Source organism: Anopheles cruzii, chromosome 3, assembly GCF_943734635.1.
Source record: "Anopheles cruzii chromosome 3, idAnoCruzAS_RS32_06, whole genome shotgun sequence".
In the NCBI taxonomy this organism is placed as follows: Eukaryota; Metazoa; Arthropoda; class Insecta; order Diptera; family Culicidae; genus Anopheles; species Anopheles cruzii.
In genome coordinates this window covers 51,236,765-51,258,629 of record NC_069145.1, presented here as the reverse complement: position 1 = coordinate 51,258,629, position 21,865 = coordinate 51,236,765, and the positions used below count along the sequence as shown (strand labels likewise).

General features: G+C 38.1%; 1 protein-coding gene across 1 annotated transcript; it reads right to left on the bottom strand.

The window, feature by feature from the left end:
- Positions 1–1,180: 1,180 nt before the first annotated feature.
- On the bottom strand, positions 1,181–21,088 carry LOC128271290 (uncharacterized). Its single transcript, XM_053008748.1, has 11 exons — positions 21,061–21,088; positions 19,774–19,837; positions 6,778–6,968; positions 6,545–6,672; positions 4,882–4,971; positions 4,603–4,812; positions 4,319–4,506; positions 4,135–4,241; positions 3,865–4,055; positions 3,590–3,790; positions 1,181–3,123 (listed from the first exon to the last, which is right to left on the bottom strand). The coding sequence occupies exons 2-11, from the start codon at positions 19,833–19,835 to the stop codon at positions 1,690–1,692; spliced, it is 2,802 nt and encodes a 933-aa protein (XP_052864708.1). The 5' UTR covers positions 19,836–19,837; positions 21,061–21,088; the 3' UTR covers positions 1,181–1,689.
- Between the last annotated feature and the right edge of the window lie 777 nt (positions 21,089–21,865).

Sequence of the window (21,865 nt, the reverse complement as noted above, 5' to 3'; positions counted from 1 at the left end):
TTTCCCAGAGAGAACAAATAAGAAGACACTTTGCATACGGACAATACATAGCATTGATCCTGAAATTAGTTCTACTATATATTATTGGGTTATAGGCAGCAAAGAAAACATAAACTTAGTTTGGTTCATATAGTTAAAGATTTGCTTATCATGGAGGAAAACATTGATGAAAATATCGAGATTGATCATGTATTTAATCAAGTAGTTAATATCGATTTAAGTTTAGATGAAGGAATAAACTAATAAGTATTCTATCAAACGTTTAAATAATAGTTCATGGGTTCAGAAATATCCGATGGTAATAATTACTTACCTAAATTCCCACAAACGCAATGGGTAAAACGCCTCAATTCATATCCTTTTTTACGTTTACTTTTTTATCAGAAATTCGATATTTGCAGACGATTATGCATTAACACATTTTGGTGTCATGCAGATTGCATGGCTAAGGCGTTTAAAACATTAAAATACCGAAAAGCGCTTATTTGTTATACTTGAACGCTTGTATTACCCAAAAAATGTTGAATTTAATCAAAACACATGCCAAGAAAACAAAAAAGTCGAAAAAAGTCCTTACATTTTTCCAAAAACAAAATATGGCCTCCTATTTCAAAAAATTACCCATAGTTCAGAAAAATTCCAGCCATAAAGCTCACAGTGAGCTTTTATTGCATCAGTGAAAGTCAGTCGCCTACTAGCACCGTCGCATCTTGCCTACATAAACTCCACTTCTAAGAAGTTCGCATGAAGAAGCCACTAGTTGTTATTATTATTATTTGAAAGAGCTTGACCATGAAGCGTTTATCATCTCTTTCTAGCACAGACCGAGAAACGAATAATAGTACGATTTGTATTACTTTGGGTACGTTAAACGTTTTTTTATTATAAACTTATTGACGGGTAGGATGGATGGGTAAATATCTTCTTCAAATTAGGAAGATCGTAGATTTAATATGAATGTAAAGAAATTATACTTCAAATGGTAACGGAATTCTCTTTTTAATGATATTGCAGGAAGTCTTCTATGTTTCTATTCGATTAAATCTTTTTTTATTCTGGAAATTACGACCGTGCAGAATTCTTAATTCAGTTCTCAGCAAAAAAAAACACGATAACACTTCAGACAAAGTAAAAATACGTTTATTGAACACACTATGTGCACCATAACTGAAAAGCATAGACTATTATGTAGGGCAAAGTAGCTAGTACTATTTCTTACTAACTCCCTGCTGCTGTTTAGGGTTGTTGGAACGACTGCGTGCATTCGGCGCCCTAAGGAATCGTTCATTTATTATCTGATCTTGTGATGTGCACCTAGAAAGTTTCTCTTAGTAGACCTTTGGAACGTCGCGATTCAGAGTACGACTGTTGGCATGACTTAGCATGCAGTTTGGCTCTATCGCGCTTGGGAAACTCGAAGGAACCTCGTTGACTATTTCGTTTAGAGCTAGATTCACCTAGAACAAAACGGAGAACCATAACAGAACAGGAACAATCAGTTGGAGAAGTCTTACATAGATCATGTATGAATGGGAGAGTGTGTGTATCCGACAGCTTTTACCATTGGAAAAACAAGTTATTAGGTAAAGCGTCAACTATGATAAAGAACTTAGTATACATCGCGCTTCCGTATCGTAGCACTGGATTATGCCGAATAAGTTGCAAGTTACGGACAAATGATTGATTAGTTTACGTGTTAGATATCATGTGGTTATGCTCGCCTGTACAGTACCATTTAACATCGGAATCAGTTAGTTTCGCGCCCTCCTTATCAGCTGGAGCGCTTTCCACAAGCAGATTCAGCGGTGGTGTGTTAGTGTGATGGTTAGCGAAGGATGTCGAATGGTTACCAGCTACTTCCCCAGTGGAGGGTTGCGGGGATTTACGCGTATTTGCAATAATCGAGCGCGATTTGGCGTTATCCGTTGCATCGGTCAAGACTATGATGTCATGATCACAAGCAACGCTGTTTGACTGGTTCGGCGTTTGGTTAGAAGAAGGGTCTGAGCGGGTCTCGTCAGTAGCAGCCACAACATCGGTTGTCGTGGCATTAGCCGCGTTGTTGATAGACGAGCTAGTCACCGATTTTGGTAGGTTAACGAGGTTAAAGTTACCCGAGGTATCCATATAGTCATAGGACGGATCTTCACTGTTCGGACCACTGTTAATGTTACAGTGGCTGTTGTTTGTGATAATCGACTCTCTACTGTTCGACGTACCCCACATGAGAACTGTCTGGCGTTGCGGCTCACAACGTGTCGGCGAGGAGGCCGTTGGAGACTTGGTAGACAGTTTAATTTCTTCCGATGTCTCGTGCCGATCACCAGTGTTGTCCAGATGTTGATTGGCGAAATGTTGTAACTGCTGATGATGATGATGATGATGATGCTGTTGCTGGTGGTGATCATGGGGAGATTGCTGATGCTGTTGCTGCGTGTAGCTATGCTGGTGGGGGACGTGGTGTGTGATCGATTCTTTGGTAACGTGTAGGGTAGCTGTTGTAGCGGCGGCAGCGGCGGCGGCCTGTGTTGCACTTTCTGAAGAACAGCATGGATCGACCAGTTCCTCCGATGAATGCGCAGGAGAAGCATTTTTGCCCTGATGTGCATGGCATGAGGCCTTGGAGGCATGAGGAGAACTGGAATTGGCAGCAAAACCACCAACAAGGAATGGTTCTGGGACCGCGTTAGCAAGCTCTTGTTGGCCCGTCTCGGCACCGGCAACCGAGACAATCGATTCGCTGCCAGTACCATAGCTCTTCGTTCCCTCATGCCACCGCATGGTGTCCTCTTTAGTGATTCCATAACTGTCGTACGGAATAAGCCCGTTAGTAGGAACAAACGTTGATGCACTAGTGTTGGTATGATACTCTGGATAGTAGCCACTTACACCTTGCAGCCGATACTGGTGAAAAAGATTATCGGGCATCGGATAAAAGTTCGGTGAATGCACTGGGCCTGCCATGTAGACATTATCCGGTCCGCCACCAGCAAAATGCGTCGCCGGGGAGTACACACTATTGATAGAGTTGGAATAGGCAGCTGCTGCAACGACTGCAGCAGCTGCTGCCGTTCCCGGTGCCCCACCGGGTATGTAATCGACCACCGAAACACTTGGTTGCACCTGTAAATGAATCAGACATTGAAAACTATCTTCTTAGTTTTTCAACTATCTTCTAGATTTGGTGAACTTAGTTTTTTGATTTACTATTTAACCTAATTGATCGTTTCTTAATATTTTTTCATGATTGACCGAAAGAGTGTGGTCCACATCAAATTATAATTGTAAAAAGTTACATATTTTATGTTAAACCAATAATGTCATGCCGGGGGGCCAGACGAAGCGTAAAAACTCGATTGGGCATTAATCTGTTATATCAAATCGTCTATGAGTCCGCGGACTCATAAGAGCAAACGATTTGACATTATAGATTAATGTCAAATAGAATTTTTATGCTAGCCTCATATACATTTTGTTCAACTAAAAATAGGAATCGTAGTGAAAATATATTTGAAAAGAAACAATCTTGCAGACAATTACTGTGCAGTTTTATCATGATGGTTAATCTGCTAAGCCTTGATAGCTTTACCTGTTGTTCGGTGCACTGACTGGGCAGTTTACGTTTGTGGCGACATGTTGAAAGAAAGTCCCTCAACTGTGTTTTGTACCGTCGGTTGGCACGCTGTTGGGACGTCGTCGGAGAGCCCGGCGAGCTGGCATTGTTCGAACTGATGATCAGCTGGTCGGGCTCAAAATAAGTCGATGAAATGCCGGCATCAAGGTAACTAACCTGTAATTTGAAACCAAACCAGAGAAAGAAGATATTTTGTCGCCAAAGGCCACGCAGATTGTTTGTGTTCGTACTTTAAAGTCCATGGTGCGTTTTCCTAGTAGATCCCGCCCTTCTTCCTCCATCAGCTGCCGATGTGTGCAGATGACAAAGTCTGGTTTCGAATTTTTGTACACGAGCCTTGAGCTAGTTTGCAACCACTGCCAAGCCCCGTCCTTCTTCTGATAACGATAAGCAATCATTCCGGATGCACCGGTCTTCAACACTACAAATAAAAAAGAATCACCGAAACATCACTTAACTCATTTTGGATAACTGAGCAAGACAAACGTTCCTCTACTTACGTTCCTGGTGCGCGCTAGCCACGTATGCCAAATCATCATAGTGCACAAGATCATACCCTCCCATATTGGCCAGCTCGGAGTCGGAGTAACCCAGGGTGTTTTTTCCTCTAGAATACCCAATAAAAACGAGAACATCACTAAAGACAATAAATAATAAAGTTGGGCTTTAGTCATTTTCACTTACTTATGATCCATCGAAACCAACGAAAAGTCGAGCTTATGTTTCGACTTGAACATGTTCTCTTTCGGCGGAATTTCCAACAAGCTGGGAGGACCGAACGGAGTACAGAAAGCGAACAAGGCAAGCGGTGGTTCTTCGTTTTTCTTGTTCTGACCATGAAGGATTTTAACCCTACCACGGATGTCCAATCGCTAGTATGCGCGAGAAAAATAAGTGACATTTTTTCATATTTTTATGTTCACTACTGTGGTGGTTCGCAATAGTGGTTGCTGATAAAATGATCTTACCAGAAACCCTGATGTGTTATCGAGCAAACAACGAAATCTCACGGTAAAGCTACGCTCTAGCAGCTTGTCTTTCTCGGGTACGAGAGCTTCACTTAGCTGAATACCAGATAGATCCGCTGGTAAAAAGGAATTCCAAAGCAGTTGTTTCTGCAGCTCTTCTCGATCTTCCGAATGCACTAGTTCGTACACCGATTGATGAATAATGTCGGACTAAGAAAACCAATACTCAAAAATTAAACATCCCTCGGAGACCATGTAATATGTTTTCATTTGAATTACCTGATGAAATCCCAAGTAGCTCTCTATCGTGTGTGTCGCAAAAAAAACTTCTCCCTCGCATGTCAATATCATTATGAAACCATTCAATGCCTAAATAAGAATTTAAATTATTTTACTAGCAGCATTTTGGGTATGCACTATGTAGCTTATTAAGTTATCTTTCGGTTTATTTATTTATTTAATTATAGAACAGACAGAGCCGTATAAAAAACCAATTTAAATGAAATGAAATGAAACTTTGATGGGCGTACAGTTTTGCGTTTTAGTGATGTCAATTGGCCACCAAGATCATGCGATTTTACACCGTAGTACTTTTTCTTGTGGGAGTACGCAAAATATCGTGTTTATGGTAACAAACTTGCAACTTTGGAGTATTTGAAAAAAAACATTCGCTAAGTTATGGCCGAAGTACAACCCAAAAGTTGCATTGAAAATTATTTTTTCAGAATCGACTGTTTCCATAGGTTCCGATGCGGCCATCTGAACGATATTGTGTGTCACGAATAATGGCATAGAACAAACATTATGATACAAACAAAACTATTGAGAACGGAATTTTTTATGTGTTTCTTAAGTTTGTTTTTCAAACTACGAAATGGATAACTGATAATTAATTGGAACGAAATGGATAATGGATAATGCTCGGTAAACAAAGCATTTATAAAAAATATGTTAATCAAAAAAATCATTGCTGCCAGCAAAGAACGATGTATTTAGGTTGTTTGAAATTATGGTTAAATTTATATTTTATACACCTATGGGAAACAGTTGAGTAAAACAAAGAATAAGACCAAAACATAACAGATATTAGTGAGATGAAGAACTGATCATCTTCGATGCCCTTGGTAGTTTAGCTTCTGGCGGATATACATTCCGATCTACCATGCTATTAAATAGCGATTACTAACAATAAATAGCACCGAGCACCGAAGACAGGCTTTTTTCTCATGGGCCGGGCTTGCCATTTGACATGCTTCTTTACTTTTCCATTTGATATTTCTTTAGGATGATATTTCTTTAATTACAGTATTGACCCATCTCGTCTCTCCTAAACGCAGTGCAGGAAACGGGTTGGCAACGTTTGTGGGTAGCATAATTATTTTGACAGAATATCTCGTCAAGAAACGCCTGCTGATGAAAGGTACCGTTATAACTTGCGTTCCGGTCAGCGTATCGATAAGAAGAGAATTTAAAGTATTGTCACCACAGCGCCAACATTCAATTGCACATGCCTCTTCGATCGCGGTAGCTGATCACGATATAGAAATGAAAATATATAGTAAAGAATACATTATACCCCCGTTTTGGAAGAGTATTCGGAAAAGCTCGTCGTTGTCACGCAGCTAGCCTCGGTTCGATTCCCTAGACCGGCGTGACAGGAGGGTTTTCGCTAGGCCAACAACCCCGGCCGTAACAATTACATTGATACAGAAAGCAACAGAAGATTAACATTGTCTCTGTTGCAGGTTAAGACCACGTAGATTCCTTTACGAAACTCAATGATCTTGTCAAGGACACATGGTGAAAATATATAGCGGACAAAGCCATATCATCAGCCACTTAAACCTTTGCGACTTTGATCACATTGATCTTCAACTGATCGAAGATTAAATAAAATAAATATATTACAGTTTACGATTCTGTTGTAAAATATTAACAATACCTGTAAAAACATGTCACTGTCTACGACGAAACTGTGATCATAAGAAGTAAAATCTCGTGCACGATAGTTATCTTCGGAAACTGCGTGTGGCAGCATCCCATTTTCGCTTTTTTCCTTGTGCATAACAACTACATGAAATGAAAAAAGAAACAATTGGTTGCACAATTTAGCAAAACAGCGCATAGCAAACATAGCGAATTTCGCCACCAAAAGTTTATTCTACTGTTACTTACCTTGGAAGTAACTTTTTATTCTTAGATAGCTGACAGACAGCCGCAATATGCTTAAACGGTCCAATTTGCTTAGAATGTTTTGCTCGAATGGCAACAAAGAAGCCAACAAGTCCAATTCTGCGTTCAGTCGTTCTCTGTGCCGCTTGGAGGGATTGCTCTTGGTGATTCCTTCTTTCGGAGTTGTCTTGATGCTATTGGAATATACAAACAGAAACAAATTCACATTAATGTATGCTGGATGCTGGATGCTAAGGTGCATTGCTTAAGATTTGAAAAAGATTCTGTTTGGCAAATTAAGATCATTACTTAAAAAATCGAATCATGGCAAAAACGGGTGAACAATTCATTTAGTGTTTATATTTTATAATAAGTAAATATAATTTAAAAGAAATGTATTGAAGGTTTAATTTTTCCTGTCGTTGTACCAGATGCAGCGTAAATTGTAGCCGAGGTAGGTGTGAAGGTTTTAAATCCTTCCAATAAATTAAGAGGCTCACGTATTCAGTCTTGTCTCCAGAAAGGAGCCAATTTTCGCGAAATGCGCAAAGGTGATTCAGTAACACGCCACTGGTCACCGTCTACATATGTGGTGTCACCTCATGTAGAACAAATGTATGGGAGTAATTATCTGCTGAAAGAGCATCCGAAAGGTTAATGGTATCGTTCGTTTGAATACAAAATGTGTACGGATGCCAAAGTCAAACTCAAAGAAATTCACAGTGAGACAAATTCGCGTTTAACGGGGTCAAATTATTACACATGTAGTTCTGCTGAGCCAAATAAAAACTTGTTTTCTGTTAGGCTACATCGATTGCCGAAAATTTCTTGGGTTTATTCTGATTTATTGTATATTTGGAGTGTACTGTATGCTTTCAGTCAAAGTTACAAATAATCGAATTTAGTTTGCAAATTTCGTTCGCAAAAGCCAAACAATGAAATGGTAGCCAATTTCTACATCAATAAAGGTTCGCGGTAGAAAAGTAATCGTACGAATATCGAATAAAAAATAAAATAAAACACCAGAAAACTTCATCTTTCATTAAGACTAATGGCAAACCACAATTCTGAATCAATTCTCTACAGTAGCGACAGAAAGACTTCCAGGGTGAACCAACTTAACGCACGTCTATCCGTGTAAACCAGTACCGGTGAGGACATTGCACGGGGGATATCCAGGAACAGCAAGGAAATGGATAAGTGCAATCGTTCTTCACGCGACCACGGATAGAACGGTGGAATGGTGAATCAAATGAAAATTAAGCCAACCGATTTCTGCCACACTTCCAACGTTGTCCATCGTGTAATTCAAAGGAAGACATTCAGACTGCGTTCCAGTTGAAGGTGTTGAATTAATCATAAGCTAAACAGCATCCGAACCAAAGAGATAACAGATCGTGTGGAATGGTTTATTTAAATTTAATTGCCAAAAATGGTTCGCTTATATTATTCTGAGCACCTAGGTTCACTGGATACTCTGTAAAACTGCAAACACATTCATCGTTATAACTTCTCTTCGCATCTGTGGTCACACTTGCCCTACCATAATGGCAACAAATCGGAAGAAGTTTCACAAATTTGTAATCAATATAGACATTGTTAGATTATTCGTAAATGTCGTTATAATCGATTCAGTTATTGAAAAGTAGAACTAAAGTTTCATATGTTCATTGTTGTTTAAACTTTATGAGTTTCGATTTGATAACCGATATTATTTGATATTATTGTTATTTCTCCGAATGGGAGTCACTGGTGCAGGCTGACACTTCTATTCTTAGCCAAGGAGAAGCTGCAAAATGAAAATGATTTTTTTTTCATATTTTATCATAAAGTTTTCATACTATTCAAATAGAGCCCGCAAAAGCCTAGGCCTACGGCAGTATAATAGCCACAGTAAAGCTCCTTCATATTTCATTAATATTAACGGATCGGTATGCTCATGTGCTTGGAAAAAAAGGAAATGTTTTATTCATAAACTAAGTGCATCAACGCAATGATCTAAAGACATGCGGCAGGAACGTATACTTGCAATGGGCTCACTGGCGAAAGTGAGACGCAAAAGTTATGCTTTCATACTAATGCTCACCAGTTTTGCGAAAGCATTTCTCCCCTTCTCTGTATGTAGAAAAGATCATGAATGATAAAATGTCCTGTTGGGTGCCGAACGAATTCGACCCCATTAAAATACAACCAAGATGCCTTGAAACTTAAACACCTGCATTTCATTAGAAGCGATTACTGTATTCTCAAAATTGCATATTTCTGCAACAGCTGAAATGTGTTTAAGACTTATTTTAACCGGCATATCTTGCTTCATATCTCCATTATGTTTTGAAATTACTGAAGGTGTATTGTAAAAATTATATTATAAATTTTTGATTGAAACATGAAAATTGAGAATATTTTACATAAATTAGAACATAAATGGCTTTAAATTACGTTATATTCACATTTTGTGGAGGATTTCATATTCTGCGTTCAATTCTATATCATACGGTAGATTAACTAAATCAACTTGTACCAGGAAAGGTGTAATGAGGTCAAATAGTCCATACAAACTGGAAGTAGCAATCATCTCGTTTCCTTTCTTTCTATACTTTGAGGCTCTTAACTGCTCCGAACAGTTGCAGCTTGAAACAACATGTGCAGCATGTGGAGGCCTTAGGTCTTGTGTGTAAACGTTCGATGAATCAACCAACAACCAACCATTGCTTACTCACACGCACACCATTCTTTTCGCAAATGTTCATTGAAATGAAACGATGCATGTTCACAAGCCACCACCTTTGCGCATCGCCAAGCTACGACTTGTCTATAGCACAAATGCTCAAAATTGTAATTATTAAAGGTTTACTACAACTCTTGCAGCTTGCAGCTGCTGCAGCACATCTTGACGTGCCGTGCCGTGAGCATGAGGCCCTTCGGACCTTTAATAGGGACCCTAAATATTGCTACAGCGACAGATATTGCGTAAATTGTATTGCTGTTTTTTTCATCTTCTTAGCAACTTTTTCAACGAATATCAAGCTACGTGAAATAGTCTTTAAAGGTTATTGCATGAACAGTTTCAGTTTGAAGTCTCACCTTACTGTCAAATTTGGCATATTCATTGCCCTGCAAAGGTAAATTTATAATCGATGTTGTGAAGTAAATACCCTGAAGCTAATAAGTTATTATTTCGTACACAGTACTAGAAGTAGAACATTTGATAAGTACATATTCGTGATCGGATCATAATGGATGGCGGAAATGGAAGGATGGCATCTTCTATGAAAGTTTTGAGATTAGTCGACTCAGTAATGTTTGATCAAGGGTCAAAAAGAACTGCCAACGAAGAGCAAAGTAACGTATTTTACACGCCTTACAAAACAGCGACAATGCAATCCAGGTGTTTGAAAGCAACAATTTAAAGTTTCTCGTGTAATCGACCAGAAGATATCAGCAGGTCTTTAAAAACAGTACCCTGTATTTAGCCAATTTGAAAACCTTACAGTACTTTTTTCACTGAAGGCTTTGTTTAGTGTATTTTCAATAGAACTTTCGATTTTATCACTTTCATCCTTATTATTTGCCAAGAATTGTACTGTATATAACGTAAAATGGTAAAGTAAAAGGTACATAATAAGAAATAAAATATAAGAAATTCTAATCATACTCCCAACAATTCTGGACATACATTATCAACCGAATCTGAACGAATTCTGCCTTTATACAGTTTAATTGATTCTCTACAAGAATCCCAATTACGATTAAAGCGGTAGGAATGTGGTATGTAACAGATGATTCTGTGCCAATTTATCCAACTTTGATCCAAATACTTTGTAGTACAAGGTTAATCTTCATCTTGTACCAAGCAGTGTTCATTGTGGCTTGTCTCGTAGTGAAAGTTGAACATCAAATTTACCGGTTTTTCGGGCACAACAAAAAATTTACAAATTACTCATTAAGTTTGTTTTCAACACTTGCCGAAATCAAAAAGGTTTACCTAAAATTTCTTGAGTTGCAGTCGTTTTTAATAATAAACAGGGTTTACATCCACGAAGTACGTGGCGATGAAGAATATAAATGAAAATTATGCGCCCTTCAACGTTGGCACGTGAATGAAACAACTCAACGACAGTTAAATCTTGCAATATGGAATGTCCTTGAACTGCAACCCGCCAACGAAGCGTAAGCTGAGCCTTATTCGGTTTTCTGTAGTAAGCTTGTTTCTCTGCGAAACGATCAATACTTTAATAAATAACGAGCACGAACAACAAGCACCATTCTAATGGGCGATTATCACACAACAGACAACAATTAGCCTCGTCAGTAAAACCAATAAACCGATCACAGCTTCGAAATCGTGTGCCGGGGTCGACGACGGTGGTTCGGGAAAAGAAAAACGATACGCCTTCCCGTGTCAGAACCTTGTATTGACGGCCACTTCGAAACAATTAATAACGAAAGGTTCTTCAGCGCGATCGCTTGGATTTGCATTCGCCTTCGGCTATTTGTTTAGCAATGCAACTCAACACCGCAAGGTGCTGCCAGCAGCCACTCACACACACGCTACACACGGAATAAAATATCCGCGAAGAGGCATCTCCAAGCAAATATAAATATTTAAGCAGCATACCGGGTGACCGACGGCTCGTTATAAGGTTAATTCATAGTGATACTGTAATTAGACGTGCCCTACACTAATGCACTCTGTGCAGCGACCAATTATAGAGATTAGAATAGAGAATTCCAAGTTTGTGCTTTCCTTTGTTCATTCTTGGGTGCCAAAACCACGGGGTTACTGACCCCAAAACGGTGTCCTTGCCGTTGAACTTACCATTCGCTTTCCGTCGGAAATCCAGCAAAAATTCTAATGACGACCGGGCGCACGTTGCCGGGATAGCACACCTTTTTCGGCGTTCAACCTGAATTCCCTTTCGACAAACGCCAGTCTGAGACAGACGTCCAGGACTGGTCGAAGGATAACAACACTGCGCTCGTGTTTTTATTGCCCCCCGAAACCACCGGTAGAGAAAACAATGCCGAGACGCCGTTGAACGGGCAGGTTATTCTGTATTTCATTTAGGGTCTACTGATACACACGCGCCCTTTATCATTTTCGGTGTGGCCCTTCCGTTTCCCGACGGACTGCGCCCGGATTGCCGGATTGACAAGGTGGGTGGGTACCGTAGTGTACCGTTCGTGAGCTCAAAGGGGCCCTAATGGAATAACAGTTACAGAAGAGGTCATTCGGTGGGGCCAGGCTACAGCCAGGAACCGATCCAAACCGAGGTCGCTAGAAACAAAGGCTATGAGTCACGCGTTTTTAATAACCCACCCTCGCTGACAGTGACGGCCACGGGCATTTAAAATCTTATTTCTGAAGCGAAAAAAGAACAGCAGGAGGAAGCATATGTTGTTGGGTTGGCTTAATTCACATCGGGAGAATAACTGTTGTCCGTGTGCTATGGTTTTTTCCTTCTTTACCGTTCCACCCGTCTGTTGGCGCGGGTGTCTTCGTCCATATGTTTTCTGGACCTCCGCTTTCGGTTTGTCAGTCCCTCTGGAGTTGATTACCGGCCACCACCTTTTCATTATTCGGCCTGCTATTTCGAAGGGGGATGCTATCAGCGGTGCAGGTAACACAGTGGGGAAATGACCCTTTCCTGACCAACCGGAACAGCAGTCTATATCCTTGATGGACGCTGCGCGACTGGTATCACTTGAAGCAGACGGGAACATTCGTAACCGGATGGGATCAGGTCAAAATGTGGTCGGCTAGTTCATGGCGAACGCAACACAAAAGATACTTCTGGACTGTTCCCAGAGTATCAGTTGCCAAAATCGAGTGGATAAATGAAATCCATTACCGGTAAATATACGGAGTCAAGCCCAGCACCCAGTTCATAGTTGAACTTTGCGGTCAGCCGTGTAATATGTTGACAATATCAATGAGCGGTCATTGATGATGAAATAATCGGAAAGCCATTCCCCGGTTGACGATTGCCATTTCCCACCGGGATTTCGAATCACGTGTCTGTGTTTAAAACAGGAAACATTAACAACTATTGGGCGATATATTCTACGCTGGCTGAGAGTTTCTCTCGATTGACTCAATCGAATAAAGTGCAGTGTTTTCGTTATCATGCTTTGGTGGTACAACATTTGATATTATTTGAGATACAACGTGTTTTCGCCATTTTTACATAATTATCCTACTTCGTTTGCTCTAAAACACTCTCAGCCATTGCTCGTGGGCAAACTAATAATGCATCGGCGTACTGTTATAAAATCAAATATCAACAAAACCGCACAACTTTCTTCCAAGTTCCAGAAGTTGGAAAGATAAATATCATTATTAAGTAGTGGTGGATCCACCAGGTGATACAATGGACCTAGACCTAGTCAACCTGCGCAAGTGACATTGTTGATCATTATTAATGAAGCGACTTCACGCTCTCCTCATATTGCAAAAGTATTTCATGCGGCCACCAATTTCAAGGAAACGAAGAAACAGGCACATTGAAATCGCATGTAACAAACCAACCTGCAAATGAGGCATACTTCCCAGGTGAACATACTCGTCATTATACAGCTGCCCTTTCGCGCAGTTGTCTGCGAAAAATAATGAAAAGTCTGCACAGTAACAACTAGCGGTTACTGTTTCACTGGCTTCGGATTTCGTATGGAAACCGTTTTAATAGTTCATTGGATGAGGAATGCGTGAAACGGTGTTAAATGGTAACAGTTACAGTACACCCAAATACACATTCATCCGTTGCTTGCGTTTTGTTATGTTTTACTAACTAGAATTAATCGATTAAAAATAATATTGAAACAGGCGAACGAACGTCCCAATTGGGCAAACATTTTGAGCCACGAAATGTGAAACAGGCTAATAATAGCGTTGGAGTGTAATGATACATGCACTAATTATTCACAATAAAGTTCCTTTAAAGTACAAGTTTTCTTCCTTTTAATTAGTTCCATAGTTTTACAGTACCCAAATACACATTTATCCGTTGCTTGCGTTTTGTGATGTTTTACTAACTAGAATTAATCGATTAAAAATAATATTGAAACAGGCGAACGAACATCCCAATTGGGCAAACATTTTGAGCCACGAAATGCGAAACAGGTTAAAAAAAGCGTTGGTGTGTAATGATACACGCACTAATTATTCACAATGAAGTTCCTTTAAAGTACAAGTTTTCTTCCTTTTAATTAGTTCCATACTTTAGCCAATGAGTCAATTCCAATGTAGTAAATCGTAGTCATTCCGTTCGTGTATTTGGTTGCCGGGCCATTTCGTTCATAAATGATTAACGTCAAACTTCAGAACGAACACTTTCAACGTTAGCAAAAGAGAATCATTAAATAAACTTCTCAATTCAGAAAAAGTGTAGCATTCCTTCTTGCGCCGTGGGGTGCATGCTGGTGTCTGCACAGTAGTAGTTTAATTTATGTTAACGAAACAATCAAAACGCCCAAACAGGAAGATTCTTCGTACCTTGTGGATACGTTGGAACTTTGAAAAGGTAGCCTGAACCAAAACCCCAAAAACAAATAAACAAATTATAAAGATTCTTCGACCTAGGCAATCAGAGTATCTGGAAGCGGTAATGAAGGTATGCTCCTGGAGCTCCTTGGTTCTCCTGGAGAACCAAGCAAACAAGAAGCGTGCGGACAAGAACCCCAAAGACCCAATAAGCGCGGAAGTAAGGAAATAAGAGGAGTGTAAAGAGAATTAAACAAACAACATCCCTTTTGCACCATGATATCCCGGTGTTCATGACAAACGGGTTTGCGTTTAGTAACATTTTGTTCCAGTAGTACGAATGGCAATTTGAGCTGAGAAGCATTTTCGTTGAAGAAAACAGCACGGGGCATCATGTTGGGCATGTCATGGGCCCCCAATATATTGGTGTTTTTTGCATCTCTACGTGGAAGCATCCGAAAGGCAAATTTAAATTTGTTTCGCTACCACTGGCGCGAACTTTCCTTCCATGTTAGGTTAATATGGCAATGCAGTGTATGCGCGATGTGGTAGAAACTAATATCGAATATTTATAGAAAGAAAACAAAGAATAGTAAAAGAAATCAAACCTGAGCGAAATCGAAATGACCGTAAATACACCACTTGATACGGTGGCTGCGCAGGACTTACCCTTCATCAACAAGGGCAAGAATAAGGTAAGAGCGTCCAGACACTGGAGCTGGTATTAAGAGTTAAACAACAAATTGTTACAACGCTTAACATGCAGTCCAGCTCACCGGAGTCAGTTTGTTTATGTTTTATACCGAATAATAAAAAACATCAATCAAGTGATCGATTTCGAACTAGGAACTATGATCAAAGAATGTTTGAATTGAGATAAAGTATAAATGACACTTTGTATGACATTTTACACGCACTTATAAATATTGCGTCTAAGAACGAACTAAGTGTATCTTAGAAAGTTGACTTGGATTTTTAGATGCAATATGCTTATTGGGTTTTGACACTTAAAAGTACGAATTATTATGGGCAATAAAATAAATAAATATGTTTTATCCTCCTATTCAAGCAAGTTAGCGGGTCAAAGCGGGTCTTGATATACGTACGTCCTCCATTGTATCGAGGCACAGGTGAAAACTAAAAGCTTAACAGTGTAAATTTGAAATTTTCACAACCAATTCACCGATCATTTTTATTATATAATTAGTTACCATTCATAAATTCGTCATTGACATCATATTGCTATGGCAGATATTTTTAGCCTTGTATTCAGCATTTTTCAAGCACGCACATTTTTTTAAAACACTAACTGTCCCCGCAAATTTCGTCCCGTCAATAGTTGATTTGTAGAAAAAAACAAACAAAACAAAAATTAGTTTAATCTTAGAAAAACAAACAAATGTTCATCAGAAACATCCGAATCAACATGTTCAATGTTTATCACATACGAAAAACACCGAAAGAAAGGACGAACATCGTCGATCAACTGAAAACCAATGACAATAATTCAATATTTAAAAGACAAATTAAGTAAATCTGGCGTGTTCACTCAGACGCAATTTGCCTTTAATATTTAAAACAAAAAGATTTAGTGTTTAGTTCGATTCTATATTATTCCACGTAAATATAAACGATCTATCCTTAACAATGACATTCTGTTTGCAGTTAGAATCGTTATTTATGTCCATACGTTTTATATTGTTGGCTAACCCAGTGTTTTTGTGATATTTTGACGTCCAAATATTAAAACGATCAACAGTTAGTCTGAAAACTAAACAGTAGTATGAAACTATTTGTTCGTAATGAAGCTTTGGTTTGGGGTTTTCAACCTATTGGTATAGAACACAATTAACGTTACTCATTTAAGCTGAAAGTAAACTACTGATATTCTCTTAGTTCATGTGTAATTGTTATTCTATTCTATTTTCTTTTTTATTCTTTTTGAAATTGTATGTTATTTTGAAAAACATATTACACATAAATATGAAAAATATTTCAGAAAGAAACTTCCTTTTTCCACATTGTAAATAATCAATCATTATGGCGAAGGCGAATTCAAGCCACGCAAACGTTTGATGTTGTAAGATAATTTTCGAAAATATAAGAAGAAAACAGTTTTGCTAATTGTCTATGGCATTGTAAAAATGTTACATACAAAGCACGGAAGGACATAATACCGTGGTCCTGTTTAATAACCAAGTAAACCAAACACAATAAACATTAAACATCATGCTACTCAGGTTATTGCTCATCAGGTTATTATTTACACGATCACATTGGTTCACAAAACAAAGTTTAAGTTCTCAGGACAAAGGATGTTATCAAATACGAGAAAGACATATTATGATTATTATAATTATTATTATTAATTAATAGACCGGCAGACAGATCGACGCACGGATTACATTAGAAGACATAAGCAGACATAAGACATAAAGATTTATTACACACAAAATGTGCTCGCTGCACAACAAAGTTTATTAGCCGCATTTACTATTGCTGACCAGACCAAGCCAGATGTTGACCAATAAGTTTTTTCCTTTGTGTTTGAAGTTTTGCGAAATGATGAAGTTTTCCGCTTCTGTCACCAAGTCTTGTTAAGCTTTCGAGTAAACAGTCAAGCCTAGGTTACTAACTTGCCAGTTTCACGTCAAAAATGTATTGCCAGTCTATAATGCCTTTGTCATTTGCTTCTTAGAAAAGTTTGAGTCTTCTTAAGTTAATTGATTGAGACGGTACTCTGGACTTATCAGTACAAGGTACTGTCTTTAGAATGAAAGAGGTCTTGCTCTGCTAATGTAAAACCTGGTTTTAAAATTAACCTGACTTAGGCGCGGAAACTTTTTGAAATTATGGTCAGAATTGCGTAGTAGGGACCGTTTTATGTATTACCGTTACATAAAATTATTATTTGATGGGTATTTTTCCACTAATAAACAAAGGTGTTAAAATGTTTCTTACAACTTTATCTATTTGTTCTGATTGGAACGATCAGAACTTCGTGTTGATTTTTTACGCCTCGTAGTTTTGATATGATGATAATGATCTTCTTTTTCATGTACTTTCATTATTTTGTCATTTTTGCCGAAAAGTTCAGCAGTCTTCTGCTTACAATTTTTCTAACCAACCGATATTTTGCGAGTTCCTCACCCCGCGTTTCTTATCTTCTATTTATTTTATTTCTTATTATCATTCTTAGAAGAACAGGCTGGGATCTTACCCTGTATTGTAAATTTGAGAAATGACTAAATGTTGAAAAAAAAGTTGAATGGTTGAAATATCGAGCGAAAACAAATAAATTGAATACGAAATCAATTAAAACTTGAAAACAAAAGTGAAATAAACATGATTACTTAAATAACAAATAAATTTAACTTTGTACCTCCCAAATGTACCTATGGTTGAAAATGGGTATGCCACGGAGCTAAATTAAAATGTCATTTGAGTTTGTTCTTAGAACCTTAAATAAATACGTGAGACATCATAGCACACATATTTTTATAATCTCTTCAAAAGTTCAGATGTTACTTTGTTTTGTAAGTCATTGTTCCACGATCGCTTTGATTAAGTCATCGAAGCTTCAAAATGCCGTAGCTATCAACAATAATGAAAAATGCGCCGATTAAAATGTTAACATTATTCTATGGATACCATATTATCAATTGGGTTTTCAATTTGGTGTTTACTTTACCAACACCTTCCGTTTTGCCAGGAGGACATTACTTGATCATAACATTTTAGCAATATATCTGAATCAGGGAATTGGTAAAACATGCACAGAAGAGGAAATAATGAACAAAAAACCAATAAAAAATTGCATCTTACTGACCGTGATGCAACAAAAAACAGCATAACCGGTTACCGATCAATCGATTGGGGCCCTGGAGGTAGAAGAAGGATCTGAAAAAGACCGACGTGCACACACTGCGCTTTACTCCGCAATGCGGTTCATAAAACAGACGGAATCTAACGGATATCGTCTAGGTCACTGGTTGGTCCATCGAATATTAGCGTAAAAATGATGTGAGTTATAGTAAAAATTGAGTTTTAAAATCTGAATAGTAACAATTGAAATTTATTTGGTTTGATAACTGAACATTTTGTACAGCAATCTTCTCCAAGTATTAGTTATCTCCTAATTGCTTGTAAATATCTTTAGCGTAGTCGGTTGCAAAATTACACCGAGTTACAAATGTCAGATTATCATTATTTTTATAATCTGTTATTGTAAGATGCAACATGGATACAATGTTTTTACAATTTGTCTTGTAGCTGTGAGATACAATACAATAATTTGAAAGAAAACATTGGCAGCTAGTTTTATGTATTTCTGATTTTAGTAAATATAAATATCTATAGTGGTGGTTATTTCAATTTATGGCACGTCTTCAATTCTTGTAAGGAGCCAATGAAAATATGAACAGCAGGAAAAGGTAAGTGATTAAATAGATAATGTGGGAAAGCTGGTGCAGTATTTTGTGTAGAAAACAAAAGCCGCCAACGCTGACACCAACCGATCTCCTTTCCTTTACACTGGCCGTTCTCGAGCTACCGATATCAATGATCTGCGTAAATGAAACTTGCTTTGCGTTTTTTTTTTTCGTTTGATGAACCTCATGGACACTCGTCTCGTTTCTTTATACTAAGACGCTAAAGATTACACGCGCTTGTGATTTATCAACTGTTATTAATCGCGTGACCTTAGTGAGGGCAAGTTGCTCCGGAGGGAATTTGCCAAACAAATAGTATGATACGAAGGAAATGGTCAAACATTGCTCTCGAATGGTTCACGAACAAGAAATAAAAAGCATAACTTAGTTTTCAGAAGATAGCAATACACTAATGTATAAGGGTGCTGCTTTAAAAAATTACCTAGTTGTGTAAAGAGTTGGCATGTTGATTACAAGTCTGCTGCACTGCGAAAGCGCTGTACGAGTGGGGTAATTAGAGTTCTACACTCCCAAAAGCCCAAAAACACTCTATATCAGAAACAGATACAACATACAGCGATGCCGAATTATCTCAATGCAAACTCTTAAGTTCGTTTTGATTTTCGAGATGCCATTCCCCCGAGATACGGTTCCCTGAGTTGAAAATCATGAAAAACAGTAACAATGCTTCTATCGAAGCTTTCGAAACACAAGAACCCAGTAATTCTCCGGAAAGCCAGTAGCCAAAATGGTAGATTGTGAAAATTTGCATAAATGTTTATCAATTTCGATGCACCGAAATTGTTACCGAAAATAGTGCAAACATTAGAAGACCCAATAATTGATGGTGTTGTTGAGCTGAAATAATGTGGTCAGGACATCTGCACTTTAACTAAACCTGTAGAACAGCAATTCAGTCCTGATAAATGGCAACTCGGCGAACGTGTAGTTTTTTGTATTGTGGGTTTCAGAAATTGAAACCTTTTTTCATAACCCATTCAATAATGTGGTGTGTAATATGCTAATTCATCCTTGGAAATGAGTATTTGTGGAAATTCTAGTTATTATGAAAATGTACTATAAACTTACCTTTTACCATTCCGACGCCGACGTTTGGTCGCATAAACAGTTCCGAGCTGGCTCATTTTCATTCCTAACCACGTTATGATATTGAAACGACGTACAAGATTAGTTAAAACAATTTGCAATGGTACGCCATAGTGCAGATAAATACCGACTTATCACCTTTATCTTAATGTCGACTTATCACCTTAGTTCATAATGACACTTTTAAAACGTTTTCGCAGTATGCGCTGTATGCCACTTTTTATTCACTTAAATTCACTGTATTCAGACAAGGGATCGAACAATTGTGAGAAAACTTCTTTCACTTCGGCACTTTATGGTTTAGGTAAAATATGGAAAAATATCATGCTTGCTCATGTTATACTGTTAATGTTGTGTTATATTACGTTATTTAAGGTATATTATATTATAGATAGGTGAAAAATGTTTAAAGGTAATTAAGGTAATGTTTGCCAACATCTTCGAAACGCATATGGAATGAAGTAACTAAAAAATAAAAGGGCGAAACAATCAAAGTGTTCAGTTTTGAAAGCCAAATTGGCATCATGCTATATCCCCACCAGTGGATGTTATAGAACCAGCGGTTAATGGGAAGTCACGCGATTTGTTCTTGATTATTGACGTGAGTATGATACACGCAACAAAAAATACAGACGAATCTACAACGAATTCTCTGCCTACGGCTTTATATTTTGCACAAGGGACGAAATGGACCAAACTCTTGGCGCTACTTCCATTAGAGGTTGCGACCAAACGAAAGGTGGGTGGGTTTGGGGGGTGGTGGTGGGTTGGTGGGTACAAATGCCGCATATTACATTTATATAGAAACACAGAGGATGGAAATATATTAACTCTTATATATAATAGTGTTTCCAACCGGGTCGTCACGCAATGCAACAAACCACTTCGCCGACACGCAGTCTTCGTTGGACGAGGACGATAGCGTTTTTTTTGCTAATGGATGAGAGAGTTGAAATTTTCCTCCGTTTCGATTTCCACGTTCCCCACCAATCGGCGTTGCTTTGTTTTCTTCGCCGGTTATTTTCTTCTATCGCTCCACCGCATAGATTAGGGTTTTAGGGTTAGGGTTTTCAGGGTTTGCCAAACGTAACCGCGCCACTATTACCATATCAATGATTTAAAACACTGTTCACATATAATGTTCTAACATTGGCACAAATTGCTTTATCTAAAGACACTGAAAGAAGACGTTTTTAAACGTTTGTCGTTTGCCGTTGCTACGGAACTGTTGTCACTGAACGTGGAAAATCACTTCACAAAAGCACTTACTATTGATCGCACTTTTTCCGCAATTCGCAGATCAACCAACCAACTAGATCAACAACTTTTAAATAAATGAAAACAGTTATATATTTTTGTCGAGGAAAGAGTTAAAAATGTTCGGTTTTCCGAAGCAAACCCGAACATTTGTTGCGTGTATTGGTGGTATCGTTTTCGAGTGTATACAAATGTATAATAAGTATATAATACGCTTGGAAACGCCTACTTTTGCCGAACGCGCAAAACCAAACCAATACATACGCATAAGTTACGTAGAAATTCATTTTTTGGTTGGTCGAAAATTTGTGCAAAATCCGCATTATTTTTACCATGAATACTCAAATTAATAACTAATTTACGTTATTAATTAGTTAACTTGGGATATTTAAAGGGTTCTACCACATTTCAAGCTGAGAAACAACATAATGTCTTGTGAATTCTTCACCATGCGTTTCTCAGCTTTAATTCTGCATTTTGCATATTAAAACAAGTAAAGTATAATGTTATTATTGTTCATAAATTAAAAATAATGTACTCTAGATGCTTTATTACTGAGCAAAATGAAGGCAATTGGTTTGAAAAACTGAAAACTACAAGCTTCCAACTTAAACTAAGGTTGTTTTCGCCGTTCTCAAATTGACCTATGGCCACAAACGGCTGCACCAGTCTACTAGATTACATCTTAAAGTCATTTTATCGCCCACATTTTACCTCAATCTAATATTCCACGTTATTAAAGAGCCATTCAAAACAAAGATGTACTCATATTGTCACATATTATTCAAATGTTCAGTAGGTAAGGTTCTTTTCCACT

Excerpts from the sequence above, each read along its gene's own strand:
- LOC128271290 (XM_053008748.1), bottom strand. The coding sequence starts at position 19,835 with ATGAAAATGAGCCAGCTCGGAACTGTTTATGCGACCAAACGTCGGCGT. Across the intron at positions 4,507-4,602 it reads ATAACACATCAGGGTTTCTG|CGATTGGACATCCGTGGTAG; the intron begins GTAAGATCATTT and ends CGCGCATACTAG. Across the intron at positions 4,056-4,134 it reads GGCTAGCGCGCACCAGGAAC|TGTTGAAGACCGGTGCATCC; the intron begins GTAAGTAGAGGA and ends TTTTATTTGTAG.